Source organism: Spinacia oleracea, chromosome 2, assembly GCF_020520425.1.
Source record: "Spinacia oleracea cultivar Varoflay chromosome 2, BTI_SOV_V1, whole genome shotgun sequence".
Lineage (NCBI taxonomy): Eukaryota > Viridiplantae > Streptophyta > Magnoliopsida > Caryophyllales > Amaranthaceae > Spinacia > Spinacia oleracea.
In genome coordinates, this window is record NC_079488.1 from 62830105 (window position 1) to 62849022 (window position 18918).

At 35.6% G+C, this 18918-nt stretch overlaps 1 protein-coding gene and 1 long non-coding RNA gene across 3 annotated transcripts; both read right to left on the reverse strand.

The window, feature by feature from the left end:
• Positions 1-814: 814 nt before the first annotated feature.
• Positions 815-9262, reverse strand: LOC130467888 (uncharacterized). 2 transcript variants are annotated; one of them, XR_008927877.1, is made up of 3 exons: positions 7306-9262; positions 3777-4971; positions 815-3151 (listed from the first exon to the last, which is right to left on the reverse strand). XR_008927877.1 is itself a non-coding variant. In XM_056836878.1 (2 exons), the coding sequence occupies exon 2, from the start codon at positions 4920-4922 to the stop codon at positions 4224-4226; it is 699 nt and encodes a 232-aa protein (XP_056692856.1). In that variant the 5' UTR covers positions 4923-4971; positions 7306-9262; the 3' UTR covers positions 3158-4223. The 2 variants fall into 2 exon arrangements, 1 of the variants encoding a protein (XP_056692856.1); XM_056836878.1 differs by lacking the exon at positions 815-3151 and having other exon boundaries at positions 3158-4971.
• Positions 9263-9858: 596 nt separating this feature from the next.
• LOC130467889 (uncharacterized) lies at positions 9859-16527 on the reverse strand. The gene is made up of 3 exons (XR_008927878.1): positions 15888-16527; positions 11643-11744; positions 9859-11232 (listed from the first exon to the last, which is right to left on the reverse strand). It is a non-coding gene; the product is annotated as an uncharacterized lncRNA (long non-coding RNA).
• Between the last annotated feature and the right edge of the window lie 2391 nt (positions 16528-18918).

Consider the following 18918-nt stretch of genomic DNA (forward strand, 5'->3'; position numbering starts at 1 on the left):
CTTGTAGGAACTATAACAAAAAACACTCTCTATTTGCAAACAAAAACAAAACACATAAACCAAAAATGTCTAATGATTCATCCGCTGAATCAATTCTTTCTTCTATTGCTTCTTCAGATAACGAGTCTGTGGAAACCGCTGAGAGTTCAGTGATCCAAAGCTCACTAAAAACGCGTATCCAATTTCTTGTGAAGGGTAGTAATATCGACGATGTAGGAGTAAAATATAGTATCGACATTGACGGGACATTCAACCGTATTTATAAGGATTATGCAAGAAGGGTAGAAATGAGGCCAAGCGACCTTAGGCTATTTTATCAGGGTGCACTTATAACACCGGCTGAAACCCCATTTGGTCGTAGCTTTATAGCAAATGACTTTGTCCTTGCACAAGATAAGGTAAGATTGTATTTAATTTACTATCAATCATACGTTATTAAATTATAGGACGTTTGTAATTTATGACAGAAACATTTATAAAATGATATTATAAACATTTTGTGTTAACGTTGAATTTGAACAGAATGGTCGTGGAGTGCTGGTGAATCCAACAGGAGGAATAGGGGAATTCATCATTTTCACTGTTGTGGAATGTACCACAATCCCAGCCACTTACCAATATCGTGTTAGAAAGGTTGGCCCAACAAGAATTATATTCAATCGTGTTGCCAATATCCGTGAAGTTGCAAATATCGGGTTCAGCTTATTTTAGACACTAAGAACGTTGATGATCGTAAAACTTTTGAAGAGGCACTATTTTATGATGGGGAGGTCCTACAGTTTGTTCTCGAGGGCCCTAATCATGATCGACGCCAACATTATGATGATTTAATAATACAAAATTAGGAAACTAGGCGACATTACTCTAGACATCGGTTTGTATGGATAAGGGTCGAGTTATTATCGTGTACTGTACTGTAACCTTGAGAATTGTAATAGTATTGGTGTTTAAAGGTTATTTAACCTCGGAATGTACTTAATATTGCAATTTAAGGAATCCTTTTTAATCTCTGGCAATAGAATCTCCCAACCTAATAACAAAATTACAGCCCACTAACAAAATTATAGTCTTACAATATTTTTGGATAGCCGTTTGCAATTGCATTTGTGTTTGCATCCGGTTAACTATTGGCATTCAATTTTCTATTCCATCACATATTTTCCCCACCACCACCACCAACCCAAGGTGATGTTACATCCATTGGTGATGCGTTCGTTGGTGCAGTACCACAATCCACCGGGAGTGTTCTTGTGTCCACCGGAAGTGTTCTAGTAGATGGAAAACATTCTCTAACAACCCACTCAGGGCATACGGGAAAATAGTTGCGTGTGAAATAACATACTCTATCTTGCTCTTGTCCAAAACTAATACCAACAACTGATTTTTGGTACATAGTATTTTCCCCGATATAAAGATACCGGGTAAGATAAGGTAAACATGATTATTAATACATAAAAACATAACTTTGCTACTCCATACCTCAATTGTAGGAACAACTTTGCTTTGTTTTTTTGGTGCCCTCTTTCGTTTGGGTTTAGGCTTATCAGCTAATGTTTGAACAACTTCATTCAATAAATACAACAAAACAGATCCATAAGGAACGACAACAAAACAACATAATGCACAAAGAAAATTATAAGAGTATTAACTAACCTCGTTATCAATTGGAACTTGTTGTTGACCTACTATCGGGTTTTTGGTATTCTTCGATTTTTTTTTGATATTTTCAATACAAGACTTCAATCTTTTAGATGTTTTCGACCGTCGAGGTAAGGGATCCATCACAAAACTATTATCATTACCACTTAAAGGTTGCAGGCTAATACTACTCGGTGCACTACCAACACCGCACAGTGCATTTCCAACACTACTCGGTGTGTTACACACTAATGGTGCACAACTTTGCATGTGCACCAGGTGTACAAATTTGAGTGTCATCATCCATGACAAGATTATCCAAACCAATTAATTCTTCTCCATCCTTGTTCATATATGTGTTGCATTCTCCATTGTTCACTGACTGAGGAGTATGTTCCTGGTTTTCGCCTTTATCTTCTTGGCCATCTTCTTATTTTGAGCCTTCACTTTGATATTCTAATCAAGCTGGATGTCCAACTGATCTAAAACTGCAACTGCAATATTCACATATTCGGGGAGGGTGGCATCCTTCAAGCAAATGGACTCGAACTTAACCAAAAGGGTGTCATACCTCAATACTTCTTAACTTTTGCTTGGGTCATGGTACACGACTTTGACACGAGTATGCGGCCTATGAATATCCTTGCACCAACGCCTTAGTATCATCCACTTTGGAACCTCGGTGATTTTCTCTCTGTTAAAAACAGTAATCACATGCCTACAAATAATTCCATGGGATTCAAACAACTTGCAATAGCACGAAGCTTGCTTGGTCTCGATATTCAATCTCACTGAGTATGTTCTCCTCTTATCAGTTACAATCTCCTTCCTAATTTACTTTAAGTAAATCCAAACCCTGTCTTCCAAATGGTGTTCCACTTCATTTTCTGACAACTCAATTCTTCTAAGCCATTGGACATATAGTACTCTCATGCATTGAACCTGAACCTCCAAAAACTTCGCATCTGTGTAAAGCTTTTGAAATACTCTTTCGACTTGAAAACCACACTACAAGAATTTGTATCTTTAACGACAACCTAATTATGATGGGTCAAAAATCCCGCCGTAAAAGCCTTTTGCGACGGGGCTAACAACCAAACAAAGACGTGAACAACCGTCGCAAATGTCTTTTACGACGGGTTAACGACGAGATTTTCCATTTACGACAGCCCCCTTTTATGACGGGTTCACAACAGGAAATTCCTTCATGAATCAACGATTATTGGCCTTTAACGACGGGATTTCCCGTCATTAATGGTACAATTTTTTGTAGTGCCAGTTACCAGTTCCCTAACGTTAATGGATGTGTTTACATCAGCTTCTTTCTCGATATTAACTATGTGTTCCATAGCATCAATATAGCTCTCCGCAAACTGGTACAAACGGGTGTCACTTTTTACATACTTATCAAAAAAGTTGTTGATACTCTCAGAAAATTGTGTGATCTTCATTCCGGCCCAAAATAAGTGTTTCATGTACGCTGGGACCCACATGTGTCTCTGGTCGTACAACCCTGCAATTATACATAATATTTGAACTCCTAGATTTCAATGAACTCGTATTTATAAAGCAATGTAAAAATAAAATAAAGAAATACATATGTATGAAGTGTGACAAACCAATGACAGTATTTATAATTAATTCAACAACATAGATTAATGACAATATATATAAATCAATGTATAAAAGTCAACCATATTGGCAATATATAAAAATTAATGACATAATCCATAAATCACATGACAGTATTTATAATTAATTGAATCAACATTATATGAGTGACAGTATATAAAAATCAATGACACAATCCATAAATGATATGACAGTATTCATAATTAAGCAACAACATATGAATAACATAGTTATGAACACAGCTACGCAACGAATAACAAAACCGATGGAAGTATTTTAACTAAAGTCAACACTACTTATGATAACATAATAGTGAACACCATCTGATAATTAATGACTATAATGACAGTATATACTCGAATGACATGTATCATTCCAATTCCAAGATTTAACATTTCTGAAAGTCATAAATGTTAAAGATATCAGAATAACCAACTTATTATCTTTACCATTTAAACATGAAATATAATGAACATTTAAATGAGATTAAAGGGTGACAAACGTACCACTTAACCAATCGTCTACACCAAGTCCATACAACTCTATGGAAGAAGTCCAATTCACCTCAAACTCTGCTTCTGTTAAGCTATCATAGATCACGTTATGTAACACACCTTTAAACTCTGAATATTTTGCATAGTTACCCAACCTTTTGCCAAATTTCTGAAGTATGTGCCACAAGCACCATCGATGCTTAGTGGTTGGCATAGGCATAACAATTTCAAGTGCTGCCCTCATTGCTGCACATTAATTGATCAGTCAAAAAACCAATAGGGGCTTTGCCTCCCATACAACGGAGCCATGTTTTGAACAACCAAACAAATGTTTCAGTGTCTTCATGAGACACTAGTGTACAGCCAAGCAAAATAGTCTGCCCATGATGATTGACCCCCACAAAGTTAGAAAATGGTCATCTTATCGAAATAATCAATCATAGTTTCGCATCTCCACCTCTAATCTTGATCGAGTTTCTTTTCCTTCGCCACTATTTTCCTCAAGTCCTTCATAGTTATAGCAATATTTTCTACACCATTTCTCTCTTTAGCTAAGCTTCTGTGAATGTTACTGATCTTGGAACCACCACCAACACCATTGAACAACCTCCTCCTCACAACACAAGTAATATTATCTTTTCTGTACATTGAGATATAACGAGACTTAAGAGGGGTTGGCTTGTGATTCAAGTGTTCTACAACTTCTTTCCTTACTTCCCAAGTTCCATAGTTGTCTACCGACGCATACATATGAACAGGGCATCCACACTTTTTTGACTTACTTGTCCTCTGGTCAAGGATACCAGGGGCGGTAATCATGGCTCTCGTAGCTTTCACCCCCTTCACCCTTCGTAAATCTAGTTTTCCTTCACATTCACACTTCCAAACATAGATCCTCAAGGTCTTCTCCTCACCAACTTTGCGACTGTAATTACCATAAGCACGAACAACCCCGAAACTACAATGATTTCCGTAATTCCTAAAATGTTCATTAGCCCTATCCCACGATGAAAACGTCATACCAACTAAAGGGGTAGCCACAACTACCTCCTCCACTACACCTTTGCCCTCACAATTCAATTTTACCCGATGGTGTACGGCAGAAATTTTCGTCACCACAATAAACCACGTCTGCATCAAAGTTTCCCAATTCTTCATCCCCAGACTGTACTAGAATGTCATCGCCATTAGCATCCAACGATAAAACCTAACGAATTAAACATTCCAAACATATTTCAACATCATCATCAATGACAGTATTTTAAATAAAATGACTGGACTTGTAAAAAAATGAGTTAACTTTTAAAACCAATAACAGTATATATCATAATTCTAACATAACACAATTGTAAAATGTAAATAAATCTCAACATACTTCTCCTGGAACACAACTAGAAAACGAAATGGGATACCTACTGTAATACCCCGGTTCTAGACCCTATTAAAGTATTACTTAAAATCATAAAATATTAATTTGAGTATAAAATTCGACAGAGTTTCCTTTGTAAATCGAACAAATCCAGATTTGGGATTATTTAAAACCTGAAATAAATTCAAACAAAACCAACATCCATCCAAAAATGGGATTAGAAACCTATATATTTTTAAACATAGGCGGAAGCAACAACAAAGAATCGGAGTATTACCGTCGCATTTACCTAAGGGCAAACGCAAGGCTACAAATCTAAGGAACGATAAAAGATAATCAAGATTACAAACCTTTCTACATTAACTAAATTAAGACTTAACAAATATATAAACCTTATAAATTATATCAAAAAGAATTTACGATTGAAAATCCCCGTTGTAATACATTTACTTCTACTAGCATCATCCTCACTCGAACAACCTATAAAATCAAAGATACCTGTAGAAAATGGTCCTGCTCACCATGATAAAATGGGTCGTCGCAGGTTCAATCCCAAATGGGAGAACAACACAAACAACAAACAAGGAATACACACGTCAGCAAAAGGCTGAGTACCACAACTCTACCTTAATCAAGTATTGAGAAAACTCATGTGACCATTTAAGTAAATGAAGATAAAACACCAAATAATGAATACACAGAAAGACGTCGTTCCCAAACAAATTTGGAATAACAAAAGATGAAACCACCGAGCCTTGTTAGTAGTAAATAAGTATTATAGATTACTAATGGTTCTCTATTGGAGCTCTTTCTCTATTCATATTTATCTCTTACATTCCCAAATTCATGTATATCTTCTTTCTAAGTAGATCCGGGAACCCCTGACAATCTACTGAGCAATAGATAGATCCGGGAGACCCTGACAGTCCATTTGAGATGTACCCGGGAGCCCCTGACAGTACATTCAATCTTCGTTGGCCAACTATTTTCAATAACCTCTAGTGTGCACACCCCACAACTCTAGCTTTTTTTTTATTGTGACCCGGGAGTCTCTGAACAGTCACACTAGAGATGAGGACGGTTTACCATCTTGCCACATACGGCGATAATTAATTCTGAATTTCCACATACGTCGAAAATCAATCAATAAATCCCACAATCACCTTAAACTCTAATGTCCAATCTCTCAAAAAGTTCCTTCGATTGTAACTGGAAGTAATTAGCTCACCCACGTTCAATTACCTAATTCCATAACTTAATCACTAATACAAAAACTGATATTAACTATAAATCCAACTCATTAAGTATCATCATTATCTAATTCATTAATGAACATAAGCAGAAGACACAATAAGAACAACATAAATAGCAGCAGCAACATCATCCATACCAATCTATACCAATAATAACGACAACAAAACAACACTAAAAATGGTACTAGTATCAATACTCTATAAGAAATTAATAATAACAATAAAATACCTAAACCAACAAGATCAAGGGCAGCAACATCACTATTAAAAACAACAATCATCAGCAACAACTACGACAATAACTATATGAAACAGCAGCAACAATAACTTTAAGAAGGGCATATCTCCTAGCACACAACTCCGAATCAAGTTATTCTTGAACCTAAGTTCACCAGGTCGAAGAGATATACAATTCTTGTTCAGAGAACAGAAGCTCAAAATGATCAGAAAATCGTTGAAATATGAGACAAAGAAGCTAGTGCTGACATCAAAGCGGTAGCAGCAACGGTTAGTTTCAGAAGGGCATATCTTCTAGCTCGGGAACCCAAATTGAGTAATTCTTTAGGCTAAATTCAATAGCTTGAAGAGATCTACAACTTTTGGTCAGAAATAAGACCTAAAAATGAACAAAAGACTGAGAAAACAGGACGACCAGAAGTTCGTGTTGAATGCAATAGCAACAGCGGCAACAAGAACAGCGATACCAACAACAATTATAACCACAAAAACAACTAGAACATCCTTGATAACAAGAAATCCAGCCCCACTAAAAACAATCAATTAAAAGAAGCAACAACATAAATTAAATGAGTAGCAACATCATCAATAACAAAAATCATGCATGATCACCCACAATTTGTTGCCAATCTATCTTTAAAGAAAGGGGGATAAGAAAAAGAAAAAGGAAGGAGTGTGGCACCTCGGGCTAGCAACGAATAGCAGAGAAGAGGAACAAGAACACAAAGATCAACACCAACAAGCAAGGTATCATCTCCGACAGTATTAGTAGCACCAACGAATAAGGACGACGCCTCCGTCAAATGAAAGAACCGACGACACCGGATAAATCCAAAAGAGAGAGAAGATTCAATAGGTTAGGGTTTACTCAATTTGGGGGTTTTCATCTTTATTCAATTCCAACTAATTGATGAAGCGAGTCTAAAATTACCGAACAAGGGAGTATGATCGAGTGAACATCGTCGATGTTAGATGTCACCGGCGATGGTCAGGTCGACGGCAGAGGAGAAGTGGTGGCTTGATATGTGGTTTCAGTGAGGGCAACCGACGAACAGGGAATGGAGGAACCAATATTGAGAAGATGAGTGAAGATGAAATGGTAAGGAAGAATATTGGGAGATGAAATGTCGGTTAACATAAATATCTGAGTTTTTTTTTTCTTTTTTCTTTTTTTTTTCATAAATTGTTTATTTGAATTTTTGACTTACTAGAAATCTAAAATTTAAAATCATACAAAGTATTTGACTAATAAGTTCGTTTAGAATACTATTTTCATAAATAATGATTTCTTAAATAGAATTAAAAATATAAAATATTGGGGCATCACATTATACCTCCCTTAAAATAAGTTTCGTCCTTGAAACTTCAAAACATAAAATTTTATATTATTTGAAGAAACGTAGCGTTTTGAATTTATATCTTGAAATCATAGTATAGCAATAAAAAAAAGACACTCAATTTAGGAATAACAAAATTTTAGGGATAATGAAGGCTAGATTTCCCCTAACATTCACCATGTTGATGAAAAAAAGAAAGAAAAATATTACTCTCTAGGGAAATGTTAGATAAACATATATTTCCAATTATTTTGGAATGTTTTTTTTTACCCTTAAGAGGAATATTTTGAGTTTTATATACTTTCCAAGGTTATTGTGGAAAGATTTCAATCATATTTTGCTAATGAAAACATGATAAATATTTGGTAAAGAGTTTCGAAGTTTTAAAACATACTACGTAAATCTTTAGGCCACTTAAAAAAAAAAAAGTAATACTGTAATAGTATCAGGTAAAGCCATTTCCATCCAATAAGTAAGTACTATAGAATGGATACGACTCTTCCCGTATTATAATTTAGATCCCGACCTTTTTCCGCAAGTTCTAATTCCTAAGCTCAAATTACCTATACTTCACATTGTTTCTAATAATTCAAAAACAGAGGATTAACAAAGAAACTAGAACTCCCGGTACATAGATCTCAAATGCATAACTATGCTTATAACTCCCAATCTCAAATTCATTCCTTGAGAATTCCTCTCACGATCAAATAAGACTGAGATAATTCCCATAAGTTACGTTTAAGTACCACAATTCATTTCCAAACCCCAATTTCGAATAGACATTTCACGAGCCCAAACCATCATTCAAATCTTCAATTCAATACTCAGCTTCTAGTAACCATATTAACCAGAAATCCTCAAGTCTTTATTTAATATACTACCAAATTCATATCATTTCAATATCTTAATAATAACTAAGGGAACTTGTTTTGAAACCAAGCTAATATAGGATTAGTCTTTCAAAATCTCAAGCTTAATTCACTTCTTGCTCTAATGTTCAAAATACTTGCTTTTAATCCAACTCGAATCACAATCCTTTGGATTGATCACTTGATGCAAGGCTTCCTGTAATTAAAACAGACAATAGTTTTGAGTTATCCATTATTATTCCTCCATTTCATTGATCAAGTCTCACGACTATACATCTCCAATACATTATACACATAACAAACTAAATACCCCATGTCTAATATCCCAACTATGCTAATCAATCATCTTTTCTCATTTTCCACTAAAAAAAATAAGATTTAATTAACCGAAGAAACTTCAAAACATAAGTCTCCAATATTCTCAAATCACATCAATACCAAAAAACACAACCACTCTCCTTACAAAGACATGTGGCTTCCTTCTAAAAACGTCAAAATACGCCACGTGGCTTACCATCTCAATCCAACCACGTAGGAAGCAAAAAAAAACGCCAGCAAGAAACCCAGCCCAGAACTCCCTTACCGCGCCCTTTCCTTCCTACCCATTCTCCATTAATGTCCGACCTCGAACCAGAATCAACCTTCAATGTCACCTTCAATCTGATCCCACAATTGTCTCCCTAACTTTAACTGCACATTAAGTTCCCCAAAAATCATTAGCAATTTCTAAAATCTATGTCAGTTACGGACCGCACCCCTTCCTTCTTACACATTCTCCATTACTGTTCGACCTCGAACCAGAATCAACCTTCAAGTTCACCTTCAATATGATCCCACAATCTTCTCCCTAACTTAAATTGGACATTAATTTCCCCAAACAACATTAGCAATTAGCAATTTCTTAATCATGTCAGTTACGGGTTGTTTGCACAAACAGTCATTGAAATTCCATCTCCCATATGTTAATCCAATCCTCACTCTATTTAAGACTGTTAGGGTTTCCATGAGTAAAGATACGACCAAGAGCTACATAGAGGTATGTTTCCGTTTTTTGAATTTTTGAGTTTTATTTTCCCAAATTTGATTTCAGAATATTGGCCATAAGTTTAATTTCCAATTTTAATTTGGAAATTTCATACAGCTCCGTACTGGTTTTATTTCCAACTATTTTGAGTTTTGGAATTGGGTTTCTATTTGATTGGTGTTTGATTGTTGTTGGTCCTTATTATTGTTTCTACTGTAATAGTTCCAGTGTTTTCCTATCGAATTGGTTTGTTCAGCAATGATACTCAGCTTAGTCAAGAGTGTTTTTTGTTTGATGATTGTTATTATTATACAGGTGGATAGAATGATGGGTATTGGGTTTGCTTGATTTCCTTATGATAAAGGTATTTGTAGAGAAAACTGATGCATGTTTTTGAATTGCTTGGAAAAATGTAAGAACATGAATTTTGAAAAAGGGAATCAATGAATGATTATTTGGGTGAATCAAGATGTGAAATTTGTAGGTAATGAAGTGGACAATGTATATGTTGTATAAGGACTGTAGTGGAAGCAGGTAATTTGGTGTGGTAAAGTTGGAACTACTAACACAATCACAGAAAATAGAGATAGTTGTTTAGGAAGCGTAATTAGTCAAATGCTTTCATTTTTACGTCACCCAGGTCTAGAGATGTTTCCATCATACCATTGAGGTTAACAGACGCATATTACAAGTGCTTAACAGACGCATATTACAAGTTCTTAACAGACGCATATTACGGTGTTTCCATTTTGCGTGTTGGGGTTGGGGATTAAGATAGTGTGGAGGGACGAATACCAAAGACATTCAAGTGAGGAATTCTCAATTGTTGGCTTTAGATACTTCACATAATTTTCTGGTAATATGGTCCTTCTTCTTCCTAATGTAATAACTGAAAAGAAGCAGTTAGCTACCTTGGTTTTGATAAAAGTTTCTTATTAGGAGCTAGGCTGGGAACATAAAGGTAGCAGTAAACCTAACAAAAAAACTCAGGATGATTACCGTTCTTGTATCTTTTTAACTTACTCCATATATTGTTAGTCTCATCTATCCCTTTTAGAACTCAATCTGCGAATCTCTGAGTTTTCGACTGTATGTTTGGACAATTATATTAATGTCCTTGCATCCACTGAACTTATAATTGGACTGGAGAATTGCTCATAATTTAAGGGTTCCCTTGGGTCGGAAGGAACAATTATGCAGCTTAAGAGTTTCAGTTTTCATAGGATAACATGGCTATATTTGAACAAATCAACAGAGATTCAGTATACCGGATACGGGAATAGGGAATTCAGGATGAGGCTTTTCAAACCTGTTACCTCCGTTAATCACATAGTTCTGCCCGTACTCTAGGATCACTTCTACCAAAAGTAGGACCTAGGCTGGAACACAAAGTAGAGATAAATTAGTTGATACAACAATGCAAAAACCCCACAATTTGGGCCCTAATGCTTTAGAAGTGGTAATATACAGCAATCCTAAACCTGACATGTAGCTAACCATAGTGATAAGAAACCTCTGCCCGGTTACATCTAAATCTAATATACCCTCAATTAGGTTTGGTCCCAAAATCCAAACAGCTACTTGACAAATAAGAAACCACTCTTACTACTTCAATTCTTAAGACACTGAAATAAACTAAAATCTATATTCAGATATTACTTCTTACTGCAGATTAAGGTTTTCAAAACACTTATTTAGCTCTCCTATAACTCTATTAGTACAAGACCATGAGCCAAAATGTTATCCACTATCTTAATATGAGAAGAGTAAACTTTATGGTTTGCCTCACCAACAGACCAGAACGCTTCCAAGCTAAGTCTTGCGCGAAACCAAGAGTAAATGATCTATCAGGCCACTGTATCATTGGATTTATTTGTGTTCCCCATTTATTCTGCAATATCCAGAAAAATAAATTGAAAAACGTAAGCAAGAAACCAGCTAAAAAAAAGGTCATTTACACCCAAATTGCATGAGCATGATGGGTAATGCTATAAAAAATATGGATTCTTTGAGTATTAGTTTTCTATTGGAGGATCTAGAAGAAATGCTCCTGTAGTATGAGAATTGTACAATTAAACCATGGTTTGAATTTAAGTGGTCATGGCATGAGCATCATGGTTGTATCCGAGTTGCTCCGAGAAAACATTAGGTATAATGATTTCTAATTAACTGATCAAGGGAATGTTGACAAAGAACCTAAGTTTTAGACAAACCAGTGGTCTTAAAAATCATGTGTAAAGCACGGCCATAAGTCAAGCTGATGTATTGCTCGAATTAGTCCCTGATCAATAGGATAACTCTCTCATGTGTACTCTCAGCTTAGTCAAGAATGATACTCAGTTTCTATCTATCATTCTTCTCCACTGCAATAGTTCCTTAGTCACTAAGATTAAGACACACTTTTGAGCAAACTTCAAAGTTCGAATACTTAATCTAGCTTTAAAATAAAGAATTGACGTTGTTTGTGCAAATATTTAAATTCCTCCCTTATTGGATTTTTCTTGAATATTTGGTGGGATTATATACGATTGTTGAACACACAAAATATAGGAATGAGTAAAAAATTGTTAATTTATACTTAATATAGCATCATAGCCTATGTGTTATCTATAAACATGCTAAATTCACTTTTTCCCCATTTATTTTTTAAAAAGAAAATGAAAAATGGCAGGAAACTTTTCTGTATTAGTTTCACAACGTTGCTTGGACAAATTGTTGATTGGCATGGTCTTCCTAAACCCCTATATAGACAATACTACAAAGCCAAAAGAAACAAGTACAAGGTTGTTTTAAAGCTTACAATTAACAAGGGAGAGTTACCAATCAAAGTTTATAGTAAACTACGCAAAGACATTGCACAAGCCTCCGAAGAAGCAGCAAAACAAGTAGTCAAAATTATTCAACAAACACATAATTTTGACGTTGATGATGTGAACTATGAAGTATGCATGCAACAAAGGAAAAAAAGACGTGTAGCTGAGATTAAACTAGCCACGAAGAGATGAGCTTAAATGATCTTAAGCGAAGCTACCTTGAAGTTTGTGATGAGAATAGAATTATTTTACAACATCTACAAAATTTAGGGGGTTTACATAATTAGAGAAATATCTACTATGTCCAACTACATTGGTAGCAATATGTTTTTATAATGTAGGCTAGATTTATGTTTGCATTCCCAATAAGTGTTTAAAATGTAGGCCGGAGTTATGTTTGCATTTCCAATGAATAAATGAGGTGACAATGATAGTGCTACTCCCTGTATTAATGACGACAAAGTTAAAACCTCATCTAAATGGTAGTCTCACAAAGAACATGACCTGCATATTTGTAGCCAATATTTTTTACAAATGGCCAAATCAAACACACCATCACAGGCAAACAAACAGAATAAGAAAAATAACTCCCAGTACAATACAACAATGGAAAACCCACATATAACAAGCCTGTTCTGTGAACGGGCCCAAAAACTAGTTTCTTATAATCAATCAAACTCAATTCCTTTAAAGATCAACTTAAATTCCCAACTACTATTTTGCAATACTCCTTAATTATAAACAAATCAATTGTTATAGACCCATCATATCCATTAATTATAATCTCATTATTATATGTATAACTCAAAGAATTCATATAGTCATCTTGGCCTTCCAATTCAATTCATTGATATAATATTACTCCATTGACAACCCAATAGCTGCAAATAGATCCTCATTCCTCAAGTAGTAACACGTGACCTTAACATTTTCATCCAAAAATAATGTATACTAACGTCCCCAAAAAAAACATTCACTATTAAAACTTTGAAGCTCAACTTTTTATAACAGAAACTATCGCGCACAAATCCCAATCATACGCCAAGATATGAAGATCATGGCGAACCTAAAAATAGTCTGGCTCTGATACCATTTTGTAATACCCAGGTTCTAGACCCTATTAAAGTATTACTTAAAATCATAAAATATTAATTTGAGTATAAAATTCGACAGAGTTTCCTTTGTAAATCGAACAAATCCAGATTTAGGATTATTTAAAACCTGAAATAAATTCAAACAAAACCAACATCCATCCAAAAATGGGATTTAGAAACCTGTATATTTTTAAACATAGGCGGAAGCAACAACAAAGAATCGGAGTATTACCGCCGCATTTACCTAAGGGAAAACGCAAGGCTACAAATCTAAGGAACGATAAAAGATAATCAAGATTACAAACCTTTCTACATTAACTAAATTAAGACTTAACAAATATATAAACCTTATAAATTATATCAAAAAGACTTTACGATTGAAAACCCCCGTTGCAATACATTTACTTCTACTAGCATCATCCTCACTCGAACAACCTATAAAATCAAAGATACCTGTAGAAAATGGTCCTGCTCACCATGATAAAATGGGTCGTTGCAGGTTCAATCCCAAATGGGAGAACAACACAAACAACAAACAAGGAATACACACGTCAGCAAAAGGCTGAGTACCACAACTCTACCTTAATCAAGTATTGAGAAAACTCATGTGACCATTTAAGTAAATGAAGATAAAACACCAAATAATGAATACACAGAAAGACGTCGTTCCCAAACAAATTTGGAATAACAAAAGATGAAACCACCGAGCCTTGTTAGTAGTAAATAAGTATTATAGATTACTAATGGTTCTCTATTGGAGCTCTTTCTCTATTCATATTTATGTCTTACATTCCCAAATTCATGTATATCTTCTTTCTAAGTAGATCCGGGAACCCCTGACAATCTACTGAGCAATAGATAGACCCGGGAGACCCTGACAGTCCATTTGAGATGTACCCGGGAGCCCCTGACAGTACATTCAATCTTTGTTGGCCAACTATTTTCAATAACCTCTAGTGTGCACACCCCACAACTCTAGCTTTTTTTTTATTGTGACCCGGGAGTCTCTGAACAGTCACACTAGAGATGAGGACGGTTTACCATCTTGCCACATACGGCGATAATTAATTCCGAATTTCCACATACGTCGAAAATCAATCAATAAATCCCACAATCACCTTAAACTCTAATGTCCAATCTCTCAAAAAGTTCCTTCGATTGTAACTGGAAGTAATTAGCTCACCCACGTTCAATTACCTAATTCCATAACTTAATCACTAATACAAAAACTGATATTAACTATAAATCCAACTCATTAAGTATCATCATTATCTAATTCATTAATGAACATAAGCAGAAGACACAATAACAACAACATAAATAGCAGCAGCAACATCATCCATACCAATCTATACCAATAATAACGACAACAAAACAACACTAAAAATGGTACTAGTATCAATACTCTATAAGACATTAATAATAACAATAAAATACCTAAACCAACAAGATCAAGGGCAGCAACATCACTATTAAAAACAACAATCATCAGCAACAACTACGACAATAACTATACGAAACAGCAGCAACAATAACTTTAAGAAGGGCATATCTCCTAGCACACAACTCCGAATCAAGTTATTCTTGAACCTAAGTTCACCAGGTCGAAGAGATATACAATTCTTGTTCAGAGAACAGAAGCTCAAAATGATCATAAAATCGTTGAAATATGAGACAAAGAAGCTAGTGCTGACATCAAAGCGGTAGCAGCAACGGTTAGTTTCAGAAGGGCATATCTTCTAGCTCGGGAACCCAAATTGAGTAATTCTTTAGGCTAAATTCAATAGCTTGAAGAGATCTACAACTTTTGTTCAGAAATAAGACCTAAAAATGAACAAAAGACTGAGAAAACAGGACGACCAGAAGTTCGTGTTGAATGCAATAGCAACAGCGGCAACAAGAACAGCGATACCAACAACAATTATAACCACAAAAACAACTAGAACATCCTTGATAACAAGAAATCCAGCCCCACTAACAACAATCAATTAAAAGAAGCAACAACATCAATTAAATGAGTAGCAACATCATCAATAACAAAAATCATGCATGATCACCCACAATTTGTTTCCAATCTATCTTTAAAGAAAGGGGGATAAGAAAAAGAAAAAGGAAGGAGTGTGGCACCTCGGGCTAGCAACGAGTAGCAGAGAAGAGGAACAAGAACACAAAGATCAACACCAACAAGCAAGGTATCATCTCCGACAGTATTAGTAGCACCAACGAATAAGGACGACGCCTCCGTCAAATGGAAGGACCGACGACACCGGATAAATCCAAAAGAGAGAGAAGATTTAATAGGTTAGGGTTTACTCAATTTGGGGGTTTTCATCTTTATTCGATTCCAACTAATTGATGAAGGGAGTCTAAAATTACCGAACAAGGGAGTATGATCGAGTGAACATCGTCGATGTTAGATGTCACCGGCGATGGTAAGGTCGACGGCAGAGGAGAAGTGGTGGCTTGATATGTGGTTTCAGTGAGGGTAACCGACAAACAGGGAATGGAGGAACCTATATTGAGAAGTTGAGTGAAGATGAAATGGTAAGGAAGAATATTGGGAGATGAAATGTCGGTTAACATAAATATCTGAGTTTTTAAATTAAAATTCTAAAGCATATTCAAAAAAAATCATCTCCAAATCTTGCCCGAGGGTTCCCTCCTACGTCGCCATGGCAAACACTCGCCGGCAAACTCAACGCGCCTGTAATGGCGAAAATGCGAAGCAATCTTCACAGAACAATAAGGAAGGGATTGGTAACACGAATCTTGACAAAAACCTTGACTCTAACTCAACAATGGTCGAATATGATGCAATTTCTGATCAATCTTGAAGAAAATAATTCCCTTGGTCCAAGTTAGCATTTAATGCATTTAACGCTAAGTCTAATAAATGTGGTTCATTAATTAACAAGTTAATAATTTAGTGAAATCAAGTGATCTGAATGCCTAGCTAGAGGCCGTTTCATTTCAAGTGGAATTAATAATATTAATCCACAACTTACTTTTGACTAAACCGGTAGGGTCACACAAATAGTGCGTTAACGGATCAAGTATTTAAGTGAATATAATATTCATTAAGTACTCTATTTATGGTCATTCGGAAATGATGGATCTTGCTTCTACAGGGAGCTAAAATCATCCAAAGGTATAGAAAGAATATTTTCTGGGAATGAAGATATTACCGGAAACGAAGTATGGTTCATAACGGAAATATAAATATTATCCAAGTCGAAGATATTGCCGGAAACAGAAATATGGTTCGTATCAGAAAATATTAACGGAAAAGGAAATTTTATAGGAAACGGAAATATTGTCGGAAACGTAAATATTGTTCGAATCGGAAAACGAATCGGAAGCACGACGAGCGACAGGCCGGCAAGCGAGCCAGCCTATCACTCGACGAGTAAGGACCGCAAGTTCAATAGGCCAGCGCCAGGCACAAGGCCCAGCGCCAACGCCGAGCGCGAAGCCTAGCGCTAAGGCGAGGCCCAACACCTAGAATACCGCAAGGCATGCGTGGGAGACAAGCAAGTTGTAGCATGTGCTTGGCACTACGCGTGTGCAGCGAGCACGCAGGCCCAGTCGTGCGCTTGTTGTAGGCTTGGGCGCCAAGTCTACTTGCGCAACAAGTAGCTTGGGCCTGAAGCTAGTGTTTTCCTAAATCCTGCATAAATTAGAATTCTAGGATAAATCTAATACTTAATTAATGTTTGATTATTCTTAGAATACTAAGTAGTTATGTTTAACTAGAATCCTAATGGATTTAGTTAATCGATTCCTTGTAGGAATAAACTTCTCTATTTCCACCTTATAAATATGAGGTTCATGATCACATATTGATTAAGCTTTGATAATACATTAAATTCAATAGAGTTTTAATTTTTTTTCCTATCACATATTGTGAGTTCTCGAGTGCACAAAACCTTAGAGAATATCCTAGTTGGTTGAGCCTAAGGCGGATCCGAACGTGTTATGGACTATCTACGGAGGGGGGGACATTTGGAGCTCTTTACTTGTTCTTGTTCGGTTCGGGAGTAGCTAGGGAAGGCACGCATCACATAGTATGTAAACTAAATTATGCTAATTGACTATCTGGCAATTAATTTGAATTCCTGGCTTTATGGTTTTTCCGTATGAATTAAATAGTTCATAACCTAAAAGTGGTATCACGAGCCTCTAATTAATCCCATAATCAATTTTAGTTAACATGGATTAAATTTTATAAATTTTCAAAGAATTAAAGGGGCGAATTAATTTGGTTAATTAACTGCAAATTCATGCGATTATTTAATTATATGTTCACAGGATTTTTGGCAGTTTTGTCAATAATGGTCGGAATCTTATGTTTTTATAGTATTCCGCTTGTAAACGGCGTTTTAAAATCTTGATAAAAATGGTATTTTCGAGCCGAACACAGAATTCCCCAATTTGTAGCCTAACTATGACTTTTTGGAGGTTTTAGTTTTTCGAACGCAAAATTTGTAATTTTTATGATGTTAAATTAAATATTTTTTAATCTTGTATGTAAATCTTGAATTAATAATTGACCTATTGCATGTGTTTAACAAATTTAAGGACTAAATTTGTTAATTATGCAACCAAATTTGTAATTATAATTAATTTGATCAATTTCAGATAATTTGGAATTTGTTTTGATTTTCATAATTAATTGTTAATTTAATTAGGATCCTATGATTAAAACCACCATAGAAATTTGTTAAAATTGGAAATTTAAAATTTCTACCAACCTAGATTTTAATCACTAAATATCACGTAGACAAAAATTGCCTTAATTAATAAATTTTTGATTTTTGCCTAAATTTATGAAATTAATATGGATTATTAACTTGTCATGAAATTTAAAATTATAAAAGTTTCGATTTTTATACATAAAACGTTCATGAACTTGCACGCACGAAATAATGGAAAGCCAAATGTTACCCTTAAGGGATGTTGCAATGGTGCGGGCATGCGACGACGAGCAAGGGAGCTCAGCGCCCATGCGGTGCTATGGCAGCGAGCAAGGCACAAGCGTGTACGCGCGGGCTAAGGCCTGTGTAGAGTGTGCGGTGTGCGAGTGAGCGAGCAAGGCGAAAGGGGTAGTGCGCGCACAAGACCAATGAGCGCTGCGACGAGGCATCGAGCGATGTCCTCA